Raw genomic sequence first — 24,417 nt, 5'->3', positions numbered from 1 at the left:
AAATCTCTTTGTTAGAAATTGACGAGTTTGTTCGTGATATTTTTTGGTGTATAAGAAAAATTTTATATTGAATGATCGCCCATTAGCCCATGAATAAAGAGCTTTAACATCTAGAATTGCTTTATTTTTTGCAGCTTGTAAGCTCGCTCTTGTAGCTTCTCTCTTTACTATCGCTCCAACTCCATCGCAACTACCTTTTCCGTGTGCTGTTGCAAAACAGAGCCTTCAGCATCAACGCCAAAATCTCTCTTATGACTCATTAAACTACTCATTTGATAACGATTTTTAAAATGCTGTTTAGCACCATCAGTAGCATATATTACCTTTTTTACTGTGGGACAAACCTTGCGAATTTCAGGTATAAGCTTTTGCTGCATTATGTATACTGCAGTGGCATCATGAGTAGTACAGTCGGACATAGATACTGTACTGAAATGCTTTAGCTTGCCTTCAGATTTATAATAAACAACAGCAGGAAAAATCGTACTTTGATAATTATTAAAATGAAATGCCTGTGCAGTATCTTGGGCTGTAAAAGCATAGTTCTTAGCAAAATCCAATTGAGCAAGAACCTATTCATCTAAAAGATTATTTTTCTTCCCAGAAATAAACTTTGATTGTTCCTTAGCGATGAAGTGATGAGGTATCAACTTTTCTAGGCTAGAACATAAAGTTTCAATAAATTCTTGCGATGTTAGGCATTGTTTTATCAAAGTGTATCTATCGATTGATTGCCACGTGCTGAAGATGACTTGATCAATATTGTGCTCATCCATAATGTTCCCAACGTAATTAGAAAATTTTTGAATGTCCGGACAAAATTTGCATTCATTCAAATAACAACTTGGTTTGGGATCCTCACATAGAACGAAATTCAAACAATCTTTATAATTCTTCAGAATATTGTTTGAGATTTTTTCTACATTTTTTGGTCTCAGTTCCGCAAACTTGGTAAGCCCAATCGGATGTTCAGGAAACTGTTCTTTAAATTGATTATGAAGGTTCTTAATCAGTAATTAATAATCTTTTCTGCACTTTTATTTTTTCACCATATAAATAAATACTGACGGTATCTTTTTTATTTGGCATAATTCTGCTGTTAAGATCATTTTCGTAAAAATCTTCAACTTTCTGAGTAGTTTCTGCAGGTAATGTTTTTCCACGTTTTGCAACAGGAGAAGCCAAAACTCCATCTGATTCTCTTAACTGTTTTGCTTTACGAGCCATTCTGTGAGACACACCAAATTGGTTCATAATTTTACGTATTGCCCAGTGTTAGGGCAAAATAGTAAGAATACTGACACATAATGGATCATTCTCCGGCAGGGATTGGAATTTGTTTTTAAGTCCAGTTAAAATATCTGTAAGATCATCTTGCATAGATGCATCCGTGTTTGAAACCGAAGGTGAGTCAGTCTCTGATTCAAAATCAACACTCATACTGACGTTTGGAGATGACAAATCATATAGTTTGTAAAAGGATTTTCTACATGTATCACAAATCAGTGAAGATGTTGGATAATCAGGATAGAAATCTTGAAATTCTTTGGAGATCTTCCTAAGAGATTTGCTGTGTCCTGTATTAATATCAAATGGATTAACGCATCTATCGATACGATATTTTTTCGCAGGAGAAGACATTGTTGTAGTATATGAGAAAGCACAACCAAAACAAAAAAAAATGTTAGAAATAACAAAATTACGGCTAGTACAGTTGAACAAGGAGTTGCCGATAAAGTAAGACTTACTCAACAACTGCCTTAAAAAGGATGTTGAAGAAGAAGTCGCTAATGTATCTATTAATGTACCTATTAACTATCCTAAAAAGGACTGTTGGAGAAAAAGTCGCCTATGATTAAAGCCGCTGGTGGACTTGCTCACCAACTATCCTGAAAAAGACTGTTGAAGAAAAAGTCGCCGATGAAGAAAGCATTCCTTGAAGAAAATATTCCTTTCTATGGGTTGCTAAACGTGGGAAGGGGTTGGGGGTGTAGGTAAAAAATAGGGATGAAATAAATCACTTGAAAGCAATAAATTCCTTTGCCACAAAACAGTTTTATTTGCTGAAGTCTTTGCACAAGTTATCATTGGACACGAGCCGTATACTTGCAGCATTAGGCTGTTGGAAGAGGGGCGAGGTACAGCGCTGGACCCGGCCTCCTTATGTGGCAGGGGCTTTTCGCGAGAGAGCCTGCGGGTGGGTTATGACAAATATCCGCCAGTTTATATTGGCCATATTGAATTTTGAAATTTCGAGGTTAAAATAAGATTCAGCGGCCGCTTAAACTCCCATATCGATACTTTAAAGTGGAGGTATAATGTCAGCATTGTCAATAATATGTCCTATCATGAGCTGTACATGCTTTTTGGTAGGATATTTCACAAACTAGAACATTTTTACTATTGTTTTTGTTGAATGTGCTATGAAAACGTGGGTTTCAGGCTCCATATTTTATGCGCCACATTGGATTTTTGAAAAGGCCAGAACTTTTTCAAAAGCCCTTGACCAGACGATCATTTTGTCATCATGGGAAACGTCCCATATATATATATATATATATATATATATATACACATATATATAGTATTCGAAACACACTATATATATATATATATATATTAGAAGGTTGTTCCAGAGGTAGGAAACACTGATGAAAAATGAATTCTTTAGCGTCTCCGCCTTGAAGGACGGGATACCCAGGGGGGTCACCTCACCCCACACAGACCTGAGCACGACGTCAAAATCAAAATAGGCTGATACGTAGGTAGGCACTGAAGTGTTAAAATTTTTCTTAGAAAACAGGCCATGAAGTATTTCCTACGCCTGGCGGTGGTAAGCCATTGCAACTTACGCCTGTAAGGAAAGATGTGCTCGTCCCTCCTTACACCCTAGATATAACGGATCCCCGTGTTGACAAGCCTCTGCAGTTTCAAGTCCAGTTCTTGGCTCATGTCGCTTTTATTTGAGTGCGTATATATGGCCGTTTGGTTTTCTGTAATTAGGCCACCTCTCGTCTTCGTTTGCTAGGCGGGCTTTGGAAGACTTCTGGCTCGTGGCTGGTGCAGGGCGTTACGCCTTTCCGTGTGCGTGTGTTAGTGTGCCTCTTGTAGATGTTTGTGTGTGCGTTTCTTGTAGCTTGTAGTGTTTGGTTTATGATGCTGTGATTTGGGGATTTGCGCTCTTATTAATAGTTTTGTTGTTCATTATTCAATTTGGTTGTCGTTAGTTTCGATAAAGTCTCTCTCGATTTCGTCGTCTCTTGTCATCTCGCGTTTCTGTATAATGTATTCGTAGTGCATTCTATTGAGTTTAAGTGAGTCATCTTCTCTGACTCTAGGCTATTCGGCCTCTTTATTTATGCTATTGTCGTCGGATGCTCCTTCACTTACGCTGTAACTTAGTGGGAATCTGTTCTAATATGAGTTTTGATATTATTTTATACTGAAAGTAGAAATGCGAAATTTTTGAGCATTTCACACTTTGTATAAATGCATTCAGCATGAGTCATTTCATATTCACAAACAGATAGCTTAAAAAAAAGAGTATATCTGCACAAAAAATTATTTGCAGCATTCCTCTTATCTGGACAAAATATGCAGATTACATTTTGTGATATGCATAAAATCATACAGCATTCGTCATTTCATATTCACAAGCAGATTGCTTAAAAAAAAGAGTATATCTGTATAAAAAATTATTTGCAGCATTCCTTTCATCTGGACAAAATCTGCAGATTACATCTTATAATATGCATGAATACATAAAGCATTCGTTATTTTATATTTTCAGAAAGATATCTTTGAAAAAAAGATCATATCTACACAAATAATTATTTGGATAAGCTTACACAGTGTTAACAACAATAGGTTATATGATTATGTTGAGTTTTGCGGTGTAGTAAAATTACCAAAAATGTGTGTAGGGAATTTTCGTGCAGTAAATATCTGTGTAGAATTTTTCCGTGATGTTATTTTCTGTGTAAAATTATTTTGTTAGGGTGGTAGGGTTATTTTTATGTAGAGTTTATCTGGCGTCATTATTCGCCGCATCCCTTTAATCTGGACCAATCTTAGAATAATCTTTATTCATCCACGTATATATATATATATATATATATATATATATATATATATATATATATATATATATATATATATATATATATATATATATATGTTGTATGTGTGTGTTTCTCTGTCAAATCAAAGATCAAACATTTTTTCTTCTTAAACCTACGGTAAATATGTTCCAAAAACAGTTTCCAATGCACCTGAATTTTTTCAGATTTTCAAATTACTTGGGTTTGCAGCACAAATTAATTAATTCATAGCTCCTATGGGAAGCTTTTGCACTATAGATATGGATATACTTTTTTTTGTAAAATTTTCTCACCTTTATATATATGTATATATATATATATATATATATAATACCTACCTAACCAAAATCGTTGGAGTCTTGATGTTTGGTGTGGAATTGTTAACGGATAGCTTGTAGGCCCATACTTTTTCGATGAAAATGTAAATGGCCATAATTTTTTACAGTTCCTGAGAGAACGTCTTCCAGTACTTCTTGAAGAAGTAGATTTATACACAAGAGCATGAATGTGGATTCAATTAGATGGAGCTCCTGCGCACTATGCTCGAATAGTTAGACAATATCTTAATCAAAATTACAGTGACAGGTGGATCGGACGCACTGGACATGGAGATTTGGGTGTTCGATGGCCACCGAGATCTCCAGATATGACATCACCCGATTTCTATTTGTGGGGGTATTTGAAAGATGTTGTTTATGAACATGAAACTACAACAAGAGAAGATATGATCCACAGAATTCAAACCGCTTGTGAAAACATCCCAAGAGCTGTATTACTCAGAACAGTAGAACATTTTCAGCAGCGAATTGAATTGTGTATCCAACAAAATGGTGGTGTCTTTGAGCACCTGCGTTGAATTTTGAGCAAAAGTGAGAGGCAAGGGGACTTACTCTAATCAAGCACCCCGAAAAGTGAGAGGCAAGGGGACTCACTCTAATCAAGCACCCCAAAGGGAACACAATCCTATTACGTCCACGTCGTTGTTCCTGGGTAACGCTAAAGTTAGGATATAAATATGGACTTCACATAACATTTGATATTGCATTTTTGCACTTTTGACCTTACAAAATAGCTTTAAAGTCAGCAAAGCATAATCACATTTTAAGTCAATTATTCTCTTAATGTTTATTACAATAACAAAATGATAATTCTACGAAAAAATTGAAAGAAAAACAATCGTAGGCTGATACTTCTTATTTGACCTTGAATTGACCTTCTCAAGGTCACTAAGGCAAACTTGAAATGTCATTTCCGACGTAATTTTTTCCGCTGCTCCGTATTCCGAGGTCAAAAATAGGGGTTCCCGTTAAATAAATGCAATGACCTTCAAATGACCTTGAAAATCGAATTCAAGGTCAAAGATGTTGGTGTCCTTAGATGGTCCCTTTTGCTCCCTTCAACTTTTGTCAAGGTTATCTTTCGACATCAGTAAAATAAAACCAGACAAACAGCTGTTTAGCAGATTTTTTGTTATTTGACCTTGAATTGACCTTCTCAAGGTCACCAAAGCAAACTTAAAATATCCTTTGCGACGTAATTTTTTCCGCTCTATCCGATTCCAAGGTCTAAAATAGAGGTTCCTATTTAAAAAAATCACAATTACCCTCAAATGACCTTGAAAATCGAGTTCAAGGTCATAGGTGTTTGTGTCATTCGATGGCCCCCTTTACCCCCTTCAACTTTTGTTAAGGTCATTTTTTGTTAAAATTAGTTTTTCCATGGTTTTTTGTCGTGGTCGGATTAAAATGAAACACCCTGTATATAGATGAATAAAGATTATTTTAAAATTGGTCCAGATTAAAGGAATAACAAATAAAAAAGAACTGAGATCAATCAACCAAAGTCTAGTTTATTATATGTATTTAATCATAATGAAGCAACTACATTTTTTTTTTTTGGTTAATAAAGGGTTTACTTAACTTAAGTTAAGTTAAGATATATACTGATCAATTAGAAAAATGTGGCTGTCTCGGGGACGATAGAAGTGAATACTTAAAAAGATAGTGTGGAATTTTGGAAAATTTTGAATAGTTTTGTTGCCAGAGAATCAAACGTATACAAAGTGAGAAATGTACTAGTCTTTGCAACGCGACTGCAAAAGTACTTTATAGTCTTTGACGCAAGAGTTCAATATAAATTCAATATATATATATATATATATATATATATATATATATATATATATATATATATATATATATATTGAATTTATTCGTTCGTTCGTTTTTATATATATTGAATTTCTTCGTGGCAAAACTGAAATGAATTAGTCTTCGACGCAAATTCAAATGTCTTCGTTGAGTGCAAAGTACCAATCTACAAGGATACATTTAATTGTGACTTTTTTTATAAATTTGTATAATTTTTTGATTTAGTGATTTTAATGCGTAAATCGCCGCCATTTTCCTATTTTTCTAACTTAATCAAAACTTTGACAGTAAGTTAAAAAATCTTAGGTGAAGTAATCATTGATCAACTAGTAAATTTAGGATAGGTAAAATATAATACGAATAAAGAAAATATAATAAGAATAATAGTATCGTACGATATTTTATGACACAACGTGCGTAATCCGAGATTTAGAAAGTGCATATTTGCTCGAGCGTGCGGTAAATCGAGGTTTACGCCAGGGCGTTTCATTCAGTGATAATGTTTACCGCAATAAGTCAATAATGTTTACGTGCAAACGTTTTGCGCATATTAAGAAAGTCACGTCATCTAGTTGACGCAAACAAAAATTGAAGTACCATGAAAATGTACCGCTATATTAGCGCGTCCAAAATCCGAGAGAATCCGATAGCTGCTTGCAGCGTGTGTAAATAAGTGCGGCTAATGTGTAAGGGAAGAGCTGAGCTGTGCGAGCTACTAACATGCGCGGCGAAGAGTGTGTGGTGGGGGGGAAGAGCTGCCGCTGCTTTTGTGACGATTGGTTTGTCGCGCCGCCGTGACGGTCGCCGCTCGCCGATTCACTACACAGTAAAATGTGTACCTGGGGCCTTATTGTGTAAGCGTGTCGGTCGGGTGTCTCGCTAGCAGTGAGTCGCAGCGCAGTGACACGCTTGATGAGCGACACACTGGCAGCGTATATGCGATTGAAGGTGGTACGCATGCGCTAACGCGGGGCGCATGTTTTTGATTTTGATTTAAGTGGGCTAAATAAATTTTGCACTTCGTGATGCCGGCAGTTATTACTGCATATTTCAGGAGATTACAATGTTAAATGAAATTTATTCTTTAAGTCAAGTCAATTCACTCTTTATTGATTTTTTTTTACAAAACTTACAAAAAGTACAAAAATAGGTAGTTTTATAAATGTAATTATAAAGTATTATTAGAAAACGTAATACAAAAATGCGAAAATGTAGGTTACAATAAAACTATTAAAGTGAGGCTATGGCAACTCAGCAATATCAAAAGTATTAATTATTATTCTGCACAATGGGCACTCAAGCTCCTTATCGACCCACTCGTAAATGCATTCATAGCAGAACACATGGGCACATCTTGGTATGATGGCTGGTCTGGTCAATACATCCAGGCATATCGGGCATTTCTCTTGAATCTGCAAAAAGAAAACAAATCAATATTACATTATTAATACAAATAATTACTTTATCTTGTTACATAGTATTATTTTAATAAATTTACTTAATAAAAATCATTATCTAAAGTTTCATAGATGAAACCATCATCATCAACATGATCTTCTAAAAAAGATTCAACTGTGCCACTTGCCGTATATTCAGTTTCTTCAGTTTCCTCTTCGACTACAGGAGCATTTCTAGGAGACGAAGGTTGTGGGTTATCCGGAAGTGGCACTTCATCTTCATCATCTTGTGCTGCATCATTAACCAAATCATTTTCAAGAGCAGTTCATTCTGCTTCGCAAAGCAATTTTGCAAAAGCACATGCTGCTGCTCGAAACAGGATATAAACTGTGCTGCTAATACATCAACCAACTCCTTTATTTTTGAGTCAAAAGCTTTGATAAAAGCACTACTTTTTTCAGCTGCTGCAAAAGCATATTTTAGATTAGATTATACAGTAAGACTTATCATAAATAATTTAAATAATTTATATTTACCAGCTGTTGTGCCTGCAGTTGAATTAGAACATATGTTAGAGCTGGAAGTTGTGGTAGCAGTTGTGGTTCCAGCGTTATTTGTACTCCAAGGTGATGACGGTTGAGCTGCAGTTGGCAAAGCTGCAGTTGGCAAATGTCGATTGACGTAACTTGTAGCACTTCTGTATCCACTGCTGGTTGATGGCCCATCTTCGTCTCCAAATCCTGCAGGATTGCCTTCCATCCTTGCTCTCTTGAGCGCTGAAGAAGAAGAAAGTCTTCGACTGACAACAGCATTATTTTGCTGTACTTGAGTGCGTCTCGCTGAGAAAGATTTTACTTGCTCTGCTCTTGTCACAATTTGTATCGCCTTCATGTGGTGATCTGGCAATGGATTTTGCCGTATATTCTGTTCAACCAAATAAACATTCTGCTTTGCTGACAGTATGAGATCGCACCAAGTCTGGAAAAAAAAAAATTATAAATAACGTAATAATCAATGAGCACATACATGATTATATTTATTATAATAATAACATGGTTTTTATAATAACCTTTCTCCATGACTTTCCATTTTTTTGAACGCCGTCTTCGTCTGCTTTATTAGCAAAAAGTGCCACAACCTCCCAGGTAGCGTGGTTCGTATCATCGCCAGGATGATCCAAGACGATCTCCAGGTGCCGCTCGATCACGTCTACGAGAGCTAGCATTTTTGAGAGGCTGGGTTTTTGGATGGGTTGCTTCCCCTTTCCCTTTTTCCTGAAAGAAATCAAGCGATTTTCATTAAACGAGGTTGGCGTAAAGTAAAAATGGCGGGTTAAGAAATAAGTATAAATATAAGTAATTAATAATATAAAGTAATAAATATAAGTAAACTTAAGTAATATTCGTATAAGATTACTTTGATTCAGATGGATTGAATTCCATGATGTCCTGTAATTGTGACAGCAATGCGCTTACTTACTCACGGAAGAGGAAAGCAAGACTGACGCTATCTCCTTAATGACAAACAATGTATAACATTTGTTCGCGCGGGAATTAGGAGACTTCCGGTGTTTTATGTTGCAATTATGGGATTAATCAGAATATCTTGTGGAAACCGCGTAATTAGTCGTTTTTTTAATAATAACAATTGAACACATGTTTATTTTTCATTAATTATTAGGAATATTAATTGTTAAAAATTAATTAGAAAACCGTGAAATTCGATTTCCGTCGAGTGCAGCGCTTTACGGTCAAAATGTGCAACATTTCAAAAAAATTATTTTTCAAGCCATACAACAACGAGACAAGGAACTCAGAAATTTATATATAATAATAGTAATAAATAATTAAACGCGTTAAACTATAGAAGCAAGGAAATAAGTAAGTACGAATTTATAAATTAAGAATTGAAGAGTTTAAAATTTTTTCACACCAAAATCTACACCATTACATATTGATAATCATAGTTTTACTTTTTTTTTATATTATGACGTAATTTAAATAATTTGAATTATAGTTACCTTTGCATTGCAAGAAAAATAGATGAACAACGATTTTCATCAAAAATCTTCATGAAATATTCCATGTGCTTTGGAATTTCTTGAAAATTGGAGAAACTCGAAAGCAAACTGAATGAAAGTCTTCAAGCCAATCAAGCTCATCATCACATGTACGTGGACCTGAAATTTAAGAAATCAGTATCATTGGAGTACATACTGATATACTAGGAATCAATAGGTTTCTATTAAAACTGTACCAGATTACTTACATGTAGGTGCTTCTTGAGATGTCTTCCGTACCCACGTACACTTAGAGAACCCTAGCTCTCGTCCAATATTAACACCACTTCCATATTTACCAAAAATGCCTGAAATCCTTTCATTGTTTGAACTTAAGACAATAGTTTGCTCATCATGGCCAGTCTTATTCCATGCTCTATTGAATTGCGTCTTTTGAGATTTGGCTGATAGTCGCATTCGAGTCCATTTCTATAATTGAATTAAAAAATGATTAATACATTAACATTGTAATAAAAAAGTATGCGTGTAGTAAATACAAAATTTTAATACAAACCTCCTGCCATCCCTTGACGTCAGTTATGCAAGGTCCCATTCCATTCAATGTTGTACATAATTCCATCCACATCTTTCTGTACTTAACCTGACCTTGAGATCCAAGCTTAGGAATTTGTCCCCTTGCAAACAACGTGTGCTGTTCCATATAGTTGATCAAGGTCTCCATTTGTATATTGGACATTCGATTCCATACACGTGTTCTGCAATAGACAAATTTTATTAGATATTATAAGAAAGTTGTAAATAATATCTGTAAAAAAGATTGTTAATTTAACAAGCTGCACACATCTATGTAAAAATGCAATGAGATCAAAATAGTTTTTACAAAACTTCTAGCTGATCTCGATACGTGCTTCAATTTTTATATAGCTACATATTTCCCTATTGATAGAAATCAATTTACCTTCCTGGACGTGGTGCCATTGTTCTACGCTGCAGAAAATTCTTGTACTCGTACAAGTTTCACAAACTACGCAAAAATCACGCGATCACAGACAGAGAACATTGTGAACAACTTGTTATTTCGTTCTGAATATCCAACGACTACAGTACGGAGCCCGAGTTCACTAAGAAACCTATTAAGTACACAGCACGATTTTAAAAACGAATTTCGGAGCGATTTCGGAGACTTATTTCGGAGCAGTTAGAGCAGATGGCCAAGATGGCTTCTGTATAGGTACGCATCTAGGCTTCTCCTCCTTCGTCTGCTGTACATACCCCACCCCTCCTCTTACCCCTTCGTCACGAGCTATAGTAGGCTACAATGCACACGCAGCACACAGCATATACGGGCCGAGCGTCCTCTACGAAAGGGAGCGCATGCGCGGTAGGGCTTGTTTTCACATAGCTGGCGCAGCTGATCGAACAGTGCAACACGATAAGTAGGTTATCACGGAGTAGGAGGGCTCCGACTCCGTGTAGGCTATCCAATCTTTGTGTTGAGTGTGTAAAAACATCAGACACCGAACTCAAGAGTCAATTATCTAATGGAAATATTGTGCAATTAGTGCAACTCGATAAGTGGGCTACGCTTATGGTCCTTATCGAGGTTAGAGTACTCAAACGCGGAGGAAACGTACTTACTGGATTTCTCGCTGGTATTGAGTGACCTGAGACTGGGAGTAAAGGATGTGAAGTGCTTGTGACCTCTGGAACTGGGTGGGCTGTCTTTCAGAAAGATTTTCTGTCAGCGGAAGCTGTCTTGTAAAGGTCTCAGGTGGATACGCCGAAAAGAGCAATTTTGAAACTGGATCTGCGAGTGCTCCAGAATATAGTGAAAAAGAGTTTGTTTGGATCGTGGAATGAATAGAATTTTCAGTGAGGAAATGGATGCTTGAGTGGCTGGAAGTAGGGTGAAGATAGGGCCCACTGTGCTGGGCCCTATCTTCACACTTACAGAAGCTGTAGCTGACGCTTCAACAAAGTTAGTATGCAGTAATTATTAGTTACTACGCAGTTCATTGTTTGTTTACACTGTAGGATATTTCTAGATTTGATATAGCCTACCTACCTTTTCAAAATCTTCTTAACTTCTTTCATGTTCAGTTGCTTTGATTGTAAAATTTTGCACTTTAGAAACCCGAGTATTAATTAAAAAATTCAATTCAATAGGGAAAGCCAAGTTAAAGTCTTTGTGTACAAATAGGTACTAACGTACCTTTCATATTTTTCAATGGCTGAAATAGATGCATTTCTTCTGGATATATTCAATGCAGAACAAGAAGAACGAGTTCAAAGGCTGAACAGATTTCATCAGCTTCGACTAGAAAGACAACAACTTCGAGATGTATCAAATCCTTTTACTTTACCTGCCGAATTCTTTAGAAGATATTACAGGTAAAATATGTTTCTATTTACTCATTAAAATACAAAGCTATTTTTTACATGAACTATATTAATTAAATATTTTTTAGAATGCCTCCACATGTAGTGATGCGACTGATTGGGTTGGTTGAGAACAGACTAATCAGAGAGAGGAGTACTGCAATCCCTACACATCTTTCAGTATTAATTACTTTAAGATTTTTGGCCGAAGGAGGTCTACAAAAAGGTTTCGCACAAGATTTTGTACATCCTGTAAGCCAGAGTACAGTTAGTCAATGCATTGCTCGAGTCATTGATACTATTAATCATTTAGCAGATGACTTTATGAGCTTTCCTGGAACAGAAGGGCAAAGATAACATAATTCAAACCGGTAACAGATCTCTCTTGCATTTCTGAAAAAATTAAATACATTTGAATATTTATTTTCAATATTTTTTTACAGCATTCAAAGGACTACTAGGATTCCTGGTATTATTGGGGCTGTTGATGGTTTTATGGTGACGTTTTATAGGCCAACAATAAACGAAGAAGCATTTTTTAACTATCGTGTAGGAACTTCCATGAATGTACAAATAGTATGTATAACATATACTTTGTCATACATCTACAAAAATTATTAACATAATATCCTATTTTAATATAATATTCTATTTTAGATTGTAGACTCCGACTATAACATCCTCAATATTCGAGTATGTCCTGGAAGTAATAACGACCGGTTCGTCTGGCAATTTTCAGAAGCTAAAGAATACATGGAAGATCTACGAGCAGATGAAAATTTTCCTAATCGTTACTATATAATAGGTAATCCATTCTCATTTATATACTGTTGACTGATTATTTTTAATTCGATTGTAAATTAAATTCTGTTCTAGGAGATAGTGGCTACACTCCCTCTCGGGTATTATTAACATCGGATCTCAATGCAGCAGAAGGATCTCCAGCTCATGTATATACATTAGAGCATGTAAGGACTCGATGCATTGTGGAGCGTACTATTGGAATACTTACCAATGTGTGGTTAGTTATTAATCGAAGTAGAAAATTGCATTATTCTCCAGAAGCAGTAGTAAATATTATTCATGCTTGTGCTGTTTTGCACAATTTTCGAAGAAGACAAGGGTATGTATAAATATCATTACAATATTTTTTTATAAAAAACAAATAAGTGATTGGCATGTTCAAATATTTATTCATTCATTTTTTTCAGCATTTTAGATGAAAATGATCATAATTTTCAGCCTGCAGAGCTTCGTGATGATGTTAATAGGAGAGGAAGAGGAGAAGCAGCAGAATATGCAGCAGGAATTGCAGAAAGAAACCATATTATTACACAGCATTTTATGTAGATTGTAACAATTTATTTTATTCTTTTTATAAATAAAACTTGTGTTCTGGCATCGTATATTGTGGAATGTAGTAGATTTTTTTTATCATAAAAAATTAGTTAAGCATTTCGATTAATATTAAATTAAATTAATTAAATAAATTAAATTGATTAATTCACATATGGGGAATAGCATGTCACCTTCGAATTTAAATTAAATGTATGAGTCGCCATTCATGTCACGAGATACGAGTGCGCTATAGTCATAGTCGTAGTGCGTGTGTCTACGAGCCAACACAAAATCTCTAATAAAAATTCTGTGAGATAGGGGATATGAGACGATTATTGTTTTCTCAATTGTCACATTTCCTTAAACTCGTCGAGGTTTATGTAAATCCGCCCAAAAACGTACTATCAATGCTAAAAACATCGCGTTGCGCATGCGCATTGGTATCTGTTTTATCATCATGTGTCGTGACAGGACGACACACTGGTCTGTGTCGCTGGTTTGACTGTCTCACACGACACGCTTAGACAATAAGGCCCCTGGCGAGCCTATAGAAGTATTCACTTCAAAACTCTCAAGATACTTACTACGTAACTTGCTATGACCGCATTTTGTTTATTGGTGAACAACTAAAATTTTCTCTTTTCGTATTTTATTATAACGTCATAAAAATACCATAAGTACAATGAAACGATTATGGCAAGTTACGTAGTAAGTATCTTGAGAATTCTTCCCGATTAATCAGTATATAATTTAACTTTAAGTTAAGTAAGCCCTTTATTGACCAAACAAAATGTTGTTGCTTCATTATAATTAAATATAATAAACTTGACTTTGGTTGGTTGATCTCAGTTTTTTTTTATCTGTTATTTCGTTGCGGAATATATCAAACTCGCCTAACCTTTTACTTTTTTAAAAGCAAATTTTATTTTTTATGTTATTAAAGGCGTATTTTTAAGAAAGTTGTGAAAAATCCGAAGATAGCTGTTTTGATTGGGAACAAACTAGTGAACGTAGAAGACAGCAATTATAAAATAAAGAAAACTGCTTTGAATTATGAAAACACTGTTGTCTTTACTTATTAATAGTTAATGTCTGTTGTATTCATTGTAAAATTTTACAGCTAAAAAAAAGAAATCCAACTGAAGTATCTAGCAAACTAAATAAAACTGAAGACAACAAAAAATTACTGTTATCTGTGTCTCAATTCCGACATTTTTCTGCTATCATCTGCAGTTCATAACGTTTTTTTTTTTCAATTGTTTTCATTTTTCTTTTTCGTTAGGGATTGAAGATTTTATTATCATTTAATATAAAAGTAAATATTGTATTATGTATTACATATAAGTACAGAATATAAATGTTATGATTGTTATAATCTCACAATTTACATTATTTTATAAATGTAAATAAAAAAAAAGTTTAATTAATATAATTTTTTTGTTAGATTTTGTTAATATAATTAATACTGTCATCAAATAATTACAAAGAGTTTAAAAACATTTTTTTAAATTTAAAATTTATTTCCATTTCATTCTATAATTTTAAAGCCGGTCCTGTGTACTAGTAGCTATAACTACTTTTATAGAATGTTGGCTATATTGAATATACTCATTTATACTCGAAGGTAATTAATTCTTATGAAACGTTTCCAAAGTCGTGCTTTTTATTGGTTAGAATTTATAAATCTGGCAATCTTATTGGAGCATTTCAAAAACGTTCCACAAAAATAAACTACCATCGAGTGTACATCTAATATTTAACAGTATTGTGACGTAAGCCGTAAGCACGTGATCACGTGATTGAATATAAGCGCGTAATTCAAATTCTTATAAATAATATCGAGTATATTTTATGTACAACTTATAAAGTCATTTAGAGAAAGTACAAAAGCTTTTCTGTATTCTTGGTCACTCAACTGTTAGGAAAATAGAACATAAATTTTAAAAGTAGTGGAAAGAAAGATGCCATTGTGCCAGTATCGACTCTCAGTTTTTATGATTCATAAAAACTGAGGACTGAGAGTTAGGGTCGTCAACACGTGTGCGCAAAGAGCGTCATCATGTGCTCGCCCGCTTTACGAATTTTCTACCACCATGTAGGCCCAGTGGACCGACGCTGATTCGAGCTCGTAGTTCTGTAAGTCCGCACGGAGTCGCTCTGATTTGTCAATACTACATCCCTTCATTCAAGGTCACACCCTCAACGCCAGCAGCAGCATCACCGCCGCTCCGGAGGACAGTCAGAGTCGCGAGTCCGTAGAATTATCAGCTTAGCTTTAGAGTCAGATAATTAGTAGATTCTTGTATTTAGGTTCTTTGAGACAATATACATCCTTGAAACTGGTTTAACTACAAACACTGCTCGAGTTTATTCACTACCTTCAAACCATTTCGCGATTGTATAGAGTATTTCAATGCTCGTTCGAATGACCCGGGGTTAATATATTTTGTGCTCATAAAAACATCGCCTAGGGTTTTGCGCGCCGTCACAGTATATTTAATAACGACACGCCAAATAATTAAGAGGATGTCGGCGCAAAAGCTTCGCAAATCCACCACGGAGTATTTTGTATTTTCAAATTTCTAAAAAAACAGAAAGTCCGATTGAATTTTTCTTTCGGTAGAACAATTCATTAAACTTAACACTACGGCGCTATAGACTCGGTTTTTCATTTGCAAGCTTTATTTAAAAAGTTTTATGTAAAATTAGATTTCAAGGTTGGCGCTGCAATCGCATGAGTACGACGAAGTACGCATAAACATCTGTTCGTATTTCCAAGATTTTGAAAAAACGAAAAGTCCGATCGAAATTTTTTTTAGGTAGAACAATTCATTAAACTAAAGGTAGTTCACTCAAAAAATTAATATTCTTATAGATTGCTGCAATTTTATAAATATATCCTATTAAATGCCCTCTATAACGTGGTAAAATTTTTTACTTCCCAAGCGGTATGATTTTTTAAGATATTGGGTCTTGAAGTTGTATATTTTAACAGGGGAAGCATAGGCTAAGTCTAAATTTAGTGTACATTTTGTTTAATTACGAAGAAAATAAATCTTACATCTTGTGAAAAACTAGGTCATGATGTAAAATCATAATACAAATCTAGGAAATAAAAAATAAAAAGTTGATACGGCAAGCGGTGCTTTTTGAAAAGTTACAGCAAACGAAAGTTTCAATTCTATGCTATCAGTATATCGATATATGCGCGCAGTGTTTCTCACTTTTCTAAGTTTTAAGGATATTTGATGCTCTAAACACTTTCTATAAATATTTTTATATACAAAACTAAAAATTCTAGAGTTTTCACACTTGATAACACTGCATAATATGTAAAAAAATTAATTTTCTAATTTAACCTCGAATTGAGCACCACTGGGCCAAGTGAACTACCTTAACGCTACGGCGCTACAGACTTGGTTTTTCATTACACTGAGAGAAATGTATAAGGAGATTAATTCTAATTGAATTATCGATCCAAAACTATTCATCGTTAACATTCATGGGAAGATTTAATCCGCAAGAGAATGAACAGATGTATGAGGATAGTAATATTAAAAGAATAGATCTTGTAGAACGGTTTGTCCGTAAGTATTTAAATAATTTTGTTTTTATTATAATGAAATAGTCGTTTTTGAATTAAAATTATTAATATAATTGGTTAATTTTTTGATATTAAAATACTTAAAACAATGCAAATCATTAGAATTATGTATTAATTGTATTTTTTTTTATAGATCTTGATTTCTCAGTTCATACCATGTTCACCATGCACAATACGCGAAATAACAGAAATTTCTACTGTGGTACAGTATGCGATAGGACACTTCACAAAATTGATGTCCTTCTAAACAACATCTCAGATGCGATATGCGATCTGGAAGTTAGACAAACAATTGACGTCTATGGAATCATAGTAAAGTACAGTGAGTATCTCTGATTGTTATATTTAATATATTGATTTTTGTTTAAATTGTCAATTTTTTTTATATTAATGCTATATGCTCCATATAGGTTAACAAATATTAAAACTTGCGTTTAAAATTTCTATTTTACTGCTATCATAGACTATATTACTCCAATTCTGGGCATCGGAAAATACTTTTTTTTCATTATAAACTGCCTGTACTCCAATAAATGAAACATTAGAAAAGTATTCTAGGATGTCCAGAATTAATTTAACTCCACTGATACCATGAAAAAATCTTTGGATATTCTTTTAAAGTTTATTTTTATTGGTATTCATTGAGATTACTTTCATCGTCGAAAGTGAGGTTATGTGACACATTTATAATAATGAGTTAATAAATTGTTTATGACTTTTACTTAGTTTTTCAGTGTACAACAGTACTTAATAGCACCTTTAGAATATAATTGAAAGATAAATAGGCCAAAAAAGCCATCAATAAGAAAGTGACACCTAACCTTACTTTCACCGATGCCATGCAAAAATCTTTGAATATTCATTTAATGTCTCTTTTATTCTTTCTGTGCACTGGTGATCACACTAATTACTGGCCAGAATTGAATTAAGTCTGTAACAGTAAGAATAAAAAGTGTAGTTCAGTCATTAGTTAGAAATAGTCAATAATCTATATTATTACTTGTTTAGCAACTCCTATGTATATCCAAGTTGAAGACACGATAAATATTGTTGTAAATGAACATGATATCTAGCTTTTAGAGACATTCGCAGGAGTGTGCAGATTCCACGAAGGATTATTCTATAATAAATTATCTATTCTATAAGTATGTATAATTATTTCTGTTTTTTCATCGCATTAAAATGCAGTTTGTATATTATTGTTAAATGAATAATTTGTTTTTAGGTATATGAGAACATGGACTACAGTAATTAATCTAAGATTATAAGATCACAAAAAGGTGATTAAATTATAGAAAGATCATTTTATTGGTCACCATTCGTAATTTAAGTTTGCTAATTTCATTTATAGATTTAGTTCATTTTTCTTATTAATAAAAACATGAAATTTGGTATTTAATAATAGCAATCGAAATGTTCGCTCCTTGTCGAAGGCAGCTGCCTTAACACCTCAGCTGCTGACCGGGTGATGGGCTTATGAGAGTAGCACTCCCCATAAACGAGCGGAACGCTGCTCTCTAACTAATCAAGCGAACCACCGTGTTGGCCGTGCTGTACGAGAACCTGGACGGCGAGGCTGAAGTGAGCGATCTGAAGTTGCATGCGGAAGTGACCCATCTTTGGCTTCCGCTGACGTGCGAGACGGGAGGCCGGAATCTAGCCAATTCTGGTCAATCGGCTTAGGCGAGTGCGTGATATCGAATGACGTCTGCCGGAAACTCTCCAGAGAGTCGAGCACCTTCGTTCGTAGTGGGAGGCTCGAGAGAGCCGAGGTGGACTAGTTTGATAGCGCGTGCTATACCCCGGTATGATGTGTTCAATCTGGTACCTCCTTCAGTCATGTGTTGGGGCCATGACAGCTGCACTATAGCCAGGGGGATCCTGGTGGTCGGACACATGCCGGGATGAAGAAAACTACTAAACATGGAGACCAATAACGAACATCAAGAAAATACAAAGGAAATCCTGGAATTGGAAACCCTAAGGGTGCCAACAGCACAAGACGGTGGATATCTAATCCACAAAGCAAGCAGCAGTACCAGCATAGCCAGCGCCATGAGCGCAGCAGAGTACCGGTTCGAGAAGAAGGCACCGGTAGATGAAGAGAGCCTAACCATAAAGGAATGGCTAAAAGGTCATGCCAGCCTGCGAGACAAGCTACTGGAAATAAGGCGCACGACCAGAGAAATGATGAAAACTCTGGAGAAGCAGAAGAACGTGAATATTACGATTAAGGATGGATTACCTATTATAGGATCCACCATAATCGAAGCTCTCATGACCCTCGACAAGATGGAAGATGCTGCAAAGAGGCAGTCCCCCCAACAACCTAGAGCGGACAATCAAAAGCCTCAGAGGACGACAAAGTCGAAGAAGAGGGAACGGGCCTTATCCGACGGAGGAGATGGTACCCCCGCCAAAAAAGACAAGAAAGAGGACAGAAGGGCACCCTCCACGAGCAATAAAACTACAGAGGCACAAGAGCCTTGGCAACTAGCGTCAGGGAGAAAGGCAAAGGAGAAGGAGAAGAAAAATCAGGAACAAGACCAGCCTCAACAACTGAGGAAAAAGGCAGATAGGACCCCGCGGCGGAGAGGAGATGCAATCGTTATAAGACCGGAACCGGGAAAAACCTACGCCGAGATCTTGGGACAGATCAAGGCAAGGGTAAAGCCGTAGGAGCTGAATATGGAGGTTAAGTATCTCAGCAAGACAAAAGTGGGCAGCGTTCTGATTGGCGTAGGTAAGAGTGATGATAAAATGGAATCACTTAAAACGGCCATCCAAACCGCGATTGGAAAGGCAGGCACAGTCAGGGGAAAGATCTCCAGAATCACACTGGAAATTAGGGACATTGACAGGCTTACGACGCAGTGCTATCACAGCCGAGACGGGCGAAGAAGATGCCAAAGTCCATCTGTTCGAGCCGAACACGAGGGAGCAGAGGGTGGCAGTGGTCGAAATAGATCAGATTAAGGCCACCGCTCTGCTCAAAAAAGGGAAGATCCGTATCGGCTGGATAAACTGCCGAGTGAGGGTTCGCGCGAACCCCACGCGATTTTATCGCTGCCTCGGTTACGGATACGTAAAGGCGAGATGTAAAGGACCCGACAGGAGCGCCAACTGCTGAAAGTGTGGCGCGAGTGGGCACAATGCAGCACTATGCACTGTGCCCGCCCAACAAAGGAGGTGTTTCTTATGCAAAGACGCTAAGATGGCCGAGGACAAGACGATGCATGCACCAGGCACCGGTACGTGCGCGGTCTTTCGGGCGGCCTTAAAAGCGGGAAAAACGCAAGAATAATGGCGCGGATACTTCAAGGCAACCTGCACAGAAGTAGGCTCGCCCACGATCTCCTACCGCAATTTGTCGCAGAGGAGAAAGCGGACATCCTCTTGATAAGCGAACAGTACACGGATCGAGACACACCCGGCTGGGTGTCCAACGATGCAAGGACCGCCGCAGTCTGGTGCCCAGGCGCGGAATCGCAGAATCAGGGACGGGGGATGACTACGTACGGGTAAGGGTAGGCCGCATCACTTACTTCAGCGTATATCTCTCACCAAACCTTACTGCGGCAGATTTCGCGATACGACTAGGGGTGTTAGAGGACGCAATAAGAGACGTATCCGGCGAACTCGTCATTGGGGGCGACTTCAACGCGAGGGCCACGGAATGGGGTATGACGACAACGAATTGCAGAGGCAGGGCCATCCTCGAGATGGCAGCTCGACTAAGCTTGGTGGTAGCAAACGAGGCAATCACCACTACCTATCGCAGACCATGTTTTGGGGAATCTATACCGGACGTAACTTTCGCAAGCGAAACGACAATCCGCAAAATCAGGGATTGGCATGTCATGGAGGAATATACTGCAAGTGACCACCAGTATATACTTTTTGACATCCAGGACGACCACAGAAACAGGACCAGAGAAAGAAAAAAGCAGACGCCACAGTGATATACCCGGCGCATGAACCTGGACAGACTTGCTCAAAAGATGCAAAGGGCGGAGCTCCCATCAATTGGGCTCTCTCAGCAACTGAGCGGACGCGAAAAAGCCGAAGCACTAGTAGAACGTTGAAGATTGCTTTCACGCTAGGAGGGAGGCTCAAAAAGCTCTGAAAAGACAAAGGCCTGAAGTCACGACCGGGCGCGAAAAAGGCTGAGGGACGCGATAAAGGAATGTAAGCGACGATGTTGGGCAAAGATCATCGACGAAGTGGAGAAAGATCCGTTTGGCGACGGATATCCCGCCATTACCCGAAAGATAGGCGAAATGAAACAAACGGAGCCCATGGAGGCAGAAGTGATAGAAAAGGTAATCGATGGGCTGTTTCCCACACACCCCATCAAACCTCAGGCAGAAAGAACGAATGTGCCGATAGACGAGATACCCCCTTTCACCGAGGGCGAGCTTATCGCGGCAACCTCATCCCTGAAAAGCGGCAGAGCACCAGGACTGGGTGGTATTCCGGCGGAAATGCTGAAAGTCGTCGCAATCCAACGGCCGGAGCTGCTACTGGAAATGTATAATCTGTGCCTGATACAGGGTGTATTCAGCTCGAGATGGAAAAGGGCAAGATTAGTCCTTATCGAAAAACCGAAAAAAGAAGCGGACGCGGACACTTCTTATAGACCATTGAGTCTATTGGATACGATGGGAAAGACGGAGGAAGCGCTGATTAAACCGCGAATACTTAGCGCCGTACGCGAAGCGGGAGAGCTCTCTGATAAGCAGTATGGCTTTAGAAAAAGACGACCGATCATAGGGGCCATCAGAGAGGTAACAGACACGTAGTTTTGGTAATGTTAGATGTAAAAAACGAGTTCAACTCAGCAAGATGGACCGACATACATGATGCCTTAGAGTATTTCGGTGTGCTGCAATATATAATATATATATAATACATTATGCGTCTTACGGAAGATTATCTGAGGGATCGAGTTATAGAGTATGACACGAAGCAGGGGCGTAGAAGAAGACCTATAACTGCAGGAATAGCACAGGGTTCGATCTTAGGGCCAGACTTCTGGGGCATCTTGTACGACGAGATTCTAAAACTCGAAATACCGGGAGGCGTGATGCTTGTGGGATACGCAGACGACGTAGCCGCGGTAGTCGCACGTAACGTGGACATCGCGCAAACGAAACTAAACGCGTTTATGAGTAGAGCGCTATGGTGGATGTCGAAGCACGGCTTAACTTTAGCTCTTAATAAGACCGAAATAATCCTCCTGACAGGAAAGCGGATACCTACCATCATACCGATGAAGGTAGGCGGCGAGACTATAACGACGAAACCATCAGCAAAGTATCTAGGGGTAACTCTGGATACGAAGCTAAACTACGGAGAACATCTAAATCGCGTCTGTAAAAAAGCCATGACTAGGATAGGTCAGCTTAGCCGACTCATGGCCAACGTGCGTGGGCCTAGGCCAACAGTCAGGCGGCTACTCATGGCGACTACTAACTCTATTCTATTATACGGACCAGAGGTGTGGGCCGACGCGATGAGTATGAATAAGTATCGGAACAAGATAACGGCTGTACAGCGAAGAGGGGCCCTTAGAATAGCATGCTCCTACCGGACGGTCGCGGCCGAGACATCGATGGTAATCGCGGGGGTAATCCCCGTGGATCTTCTTGCGACTGAACGCAAGCGGATCTACGAGGCTCGCTTAGCGTCGAATAGCATCTCGATCGCCGCGGAAGAAAAAGAAATAACAATGCGCAATTGGCAGACTAGGTGGACTGAATGTCCAAAGGCTAGGTAGACTAAGATCCTTATTAAAGCTGTAGGCCCATGGGTGGACAGGAAGTGGGGGGAGGTTAACTTTTACCTTACCCAGTTTCTCTCCCGTCACGGATACTTTAGGAGCTACCTGTTCGCGATGAACAGGGTGGCTTCACCGGGGTGTAAGTACTGCGGTGACGAACGGGACGACGTGAGATACACGTTTTTTGACTGCCCCCGCTGGGCCGAGAAATGTAGAGTACTGGAGCTGACGATAGGGGCGTTCACGCCCGAGACTGTAGTTCAAACGATGCTTGATAGTAAGCAGAACTGGGATGAGATAACGGCGTATGTGGAGACGGTTCTCCGCGCGAAGAACAATGACGGTAGCTTGCAAGACTAGTTGACGGCTAGAATAGCTTAAGACAGGCGACCCCCCGAAGGAATGCGAAAGCGGCTACTGGGGGGTTTGCGCGGCCTTCTAAGAGCGGGAGTTTTAGTGAGTATGCCTGGTGTTGTTCCACACCAGGAGAGCCTCACACACGGGGAGTCTCGCACGGCTCCTGTCATGGTGCATTATGCATTTCTCCAACTCTCCGGATAAACAAAAAAAACAAAATAGAAAAGTTTGTCATTTAATAATTACCAGTATTTTTATACTAAAGTTTCTAGTTATAATGATTAGTTTAGAAAATATCGAATATTTTTAATGATATTATAAAAGTGATATTATTTTTTGTAATATTGAATGAAGACTCGTTTGCGATGAGGATATTATATTCAAAGATAGTATTATTCTTTTAATTATTTTGATTTATAATGACAATAAAGAACTGAAACAAGTTAATATGAATATTTTGTTTAAATCCTAAATTTTAATTTAAAAAAGTTATTGACAAGTAAACCATCATTTTCTAAATGTTTAAACAAATTTTTTTGATCAAATTGTAGATAACTTGTGAATACTGCTTACGAAGGCATTTTTAAGAACGCTGCAAGATAACCTTAAAGACATCTTTATGATGTCGTTTAAAGGTTACGTTTCTTGTATGTATATTTTCCAAAAATTTTTATTATAAACAAAAGTATTATACTTTTAAGTATGTTTCCTCTGCCTTTGGTTTTATTAGATTTTTTTCACATTTAATAAGAAGAATATTAGTTAGAAAGATTTTTTTATGGAGTGTATTAGATTTATAAAACGATTGGGTAGAGACTGTAACGGGGTAAGACTTGACGTGAGAGGAGAAAATCACAAAAGGAGACGCCGGGACCGAGAATCGATCCGGCGCTCCCGAGATCTCTAGGCGCGCGTGCTACCGCTTGAGCCAACGCCGCCCTATTTCGTCACTCTCTATCCTGCCTCGATTACCGGCGTTGCGAGGGACGTTGTTCCTCGTTACAAGACATAATATTGCGACAATATTAATACTTATTCTCTCTTTCAGGCTTTTTTTATCTGTGTAATAAAATAATACTCTAATATAATTAGGAAAAGATAAAATGATATACCAACTAACGATATAATAATTTAGATTACCTATTAGATTATTTAATTCTTCTTGTTGACTTGGATCCGTATCATATCTTCTCATTGATTCTTTATAATTCTTTGCATTCGTATAGATTAACAGTTGATATGCAGTTTTGGTTGCTTCCGCTGCAAATATAACATATCTGAATTCAACA

At 37.4% G+C, this 24,417-nt stretch overlaps 3 protein-coding genes across 19 annotated transcripts in view; 2 read left to right on the top strand and 1 right to left on the bottom strand.

Annotated features, from left to right (window-relative positions):
• The window catches only part of LOC100116395 (high affinity cGMP-specific 3',5'-cyclic phosphodiesterase 9A), an 815,596-nt gene that overhangs the window by 702,292 nt on the left and 88,887 nt on the right, over nucleotides 1-24,417 (top strand). The window contains exon 11 of one of the 16 annotated variants that reach the window (XR_004228117.2): nucleotides 17,123-17,311. The exons of the other annotated variants lie outside the window; for them this stretch is intronic. The gene's annotated coding sequence lies outside the window, so the exon portion shown is untranslated. The remainder of the gene's footprint in view (nucleotides 1-17,122; nucleotides 17,312-24,417) is intronic. 16 annotated transcript variants of the gene reach the window in all.
• On the bottom strand, nucleotides 7,470-10,974 carry LOC116417958. 2 transcript variants are annotated; one of them, XM_031933156.2, is made up of 8 exons: nucleotides 10,627-10,974; nucleotides 10,222-10,423; nucleotides 9,917-10,136; nucleotides 9,669-9,827; nucleotides 8,718-8,922; nucleotides 8,185-8,626; nucleotides 7,836-8,112; nucleotides 7,470-7,662 (listed from the first exon to the last, which is right to left on the bottom strand). In XM_031933156.2, exons 4-7 carry the CDS (start codon nucleotides 9,731-9,733, stop codon nucleotides 7,868-7,870), a joined length of 957 nt encoding a protein of 318 aa, XP_031789016.1. In that variant the 5' UTR covers nucleotides 9,734-9,827; nucleotides 9,917-10,136; nucleotides 10,222-10,423; nucleotides 10,627-10,974; the 3' UTR covers nucleotides 7,470-7,662; nucleotides 7,836-7,867. The 2 variants fall into 2 exon arrangements, 1 of the variants encoding a protein (XP_031789016.1); XR_004345147.1 differs by having other exon boundaries at nucleotides 7,749-8,112; nucleotides 8,718-9,827; nucleotides 10,627-10,788.
• LOC116418016 (putative nuclease HARBI1) lies at nucleotides 11,716-13,707 on the top strand. The gene is made up of 6 exons (XM_031933202.2): nucleotides 11,716-12,059; nucleotides 12,137-12,418; nucleotides 12,491-12,623; nucleotides 12,705-12,852; nucleotides 12,924-13,170; nucleotides 13,259-13,707. The coding sequence occupies exons 3-6, from the start codon at nucleotides 12,543-12,545 to the stop codon at nucleotides 13,395-13,397; spliced, it is 615 nt and encodes a 204-aa protein (XP_031789062.1). The 5' UTR covers nucleotides 11,716-12,059; nucleotides 12,137-12,418; nucleotides 12,491-12,542; the 3' UTR covers nucleotides 13,398-13,707.

Source organism: Nasonia vitripennis (assembly GCF_009193385.2).
Source record: "Nasonia vitripennis strain AsymCx chromosome 1 unlocalized genomic scaffold, Nvit_psr_1.1 chr1_random0009, whole genome shotgun sequence".
Lineage (NCBI taxonomy): Eukaryota > Metazoa > Arthropoda > Insecta > Hymenoptera > Pteromalidae > Nasonia > Nasonia vitripennis.
Note: the sequence above shows the minus strand (reverse complement) of the source record. Positions and strands in the feature narration are given on the sequence as shown.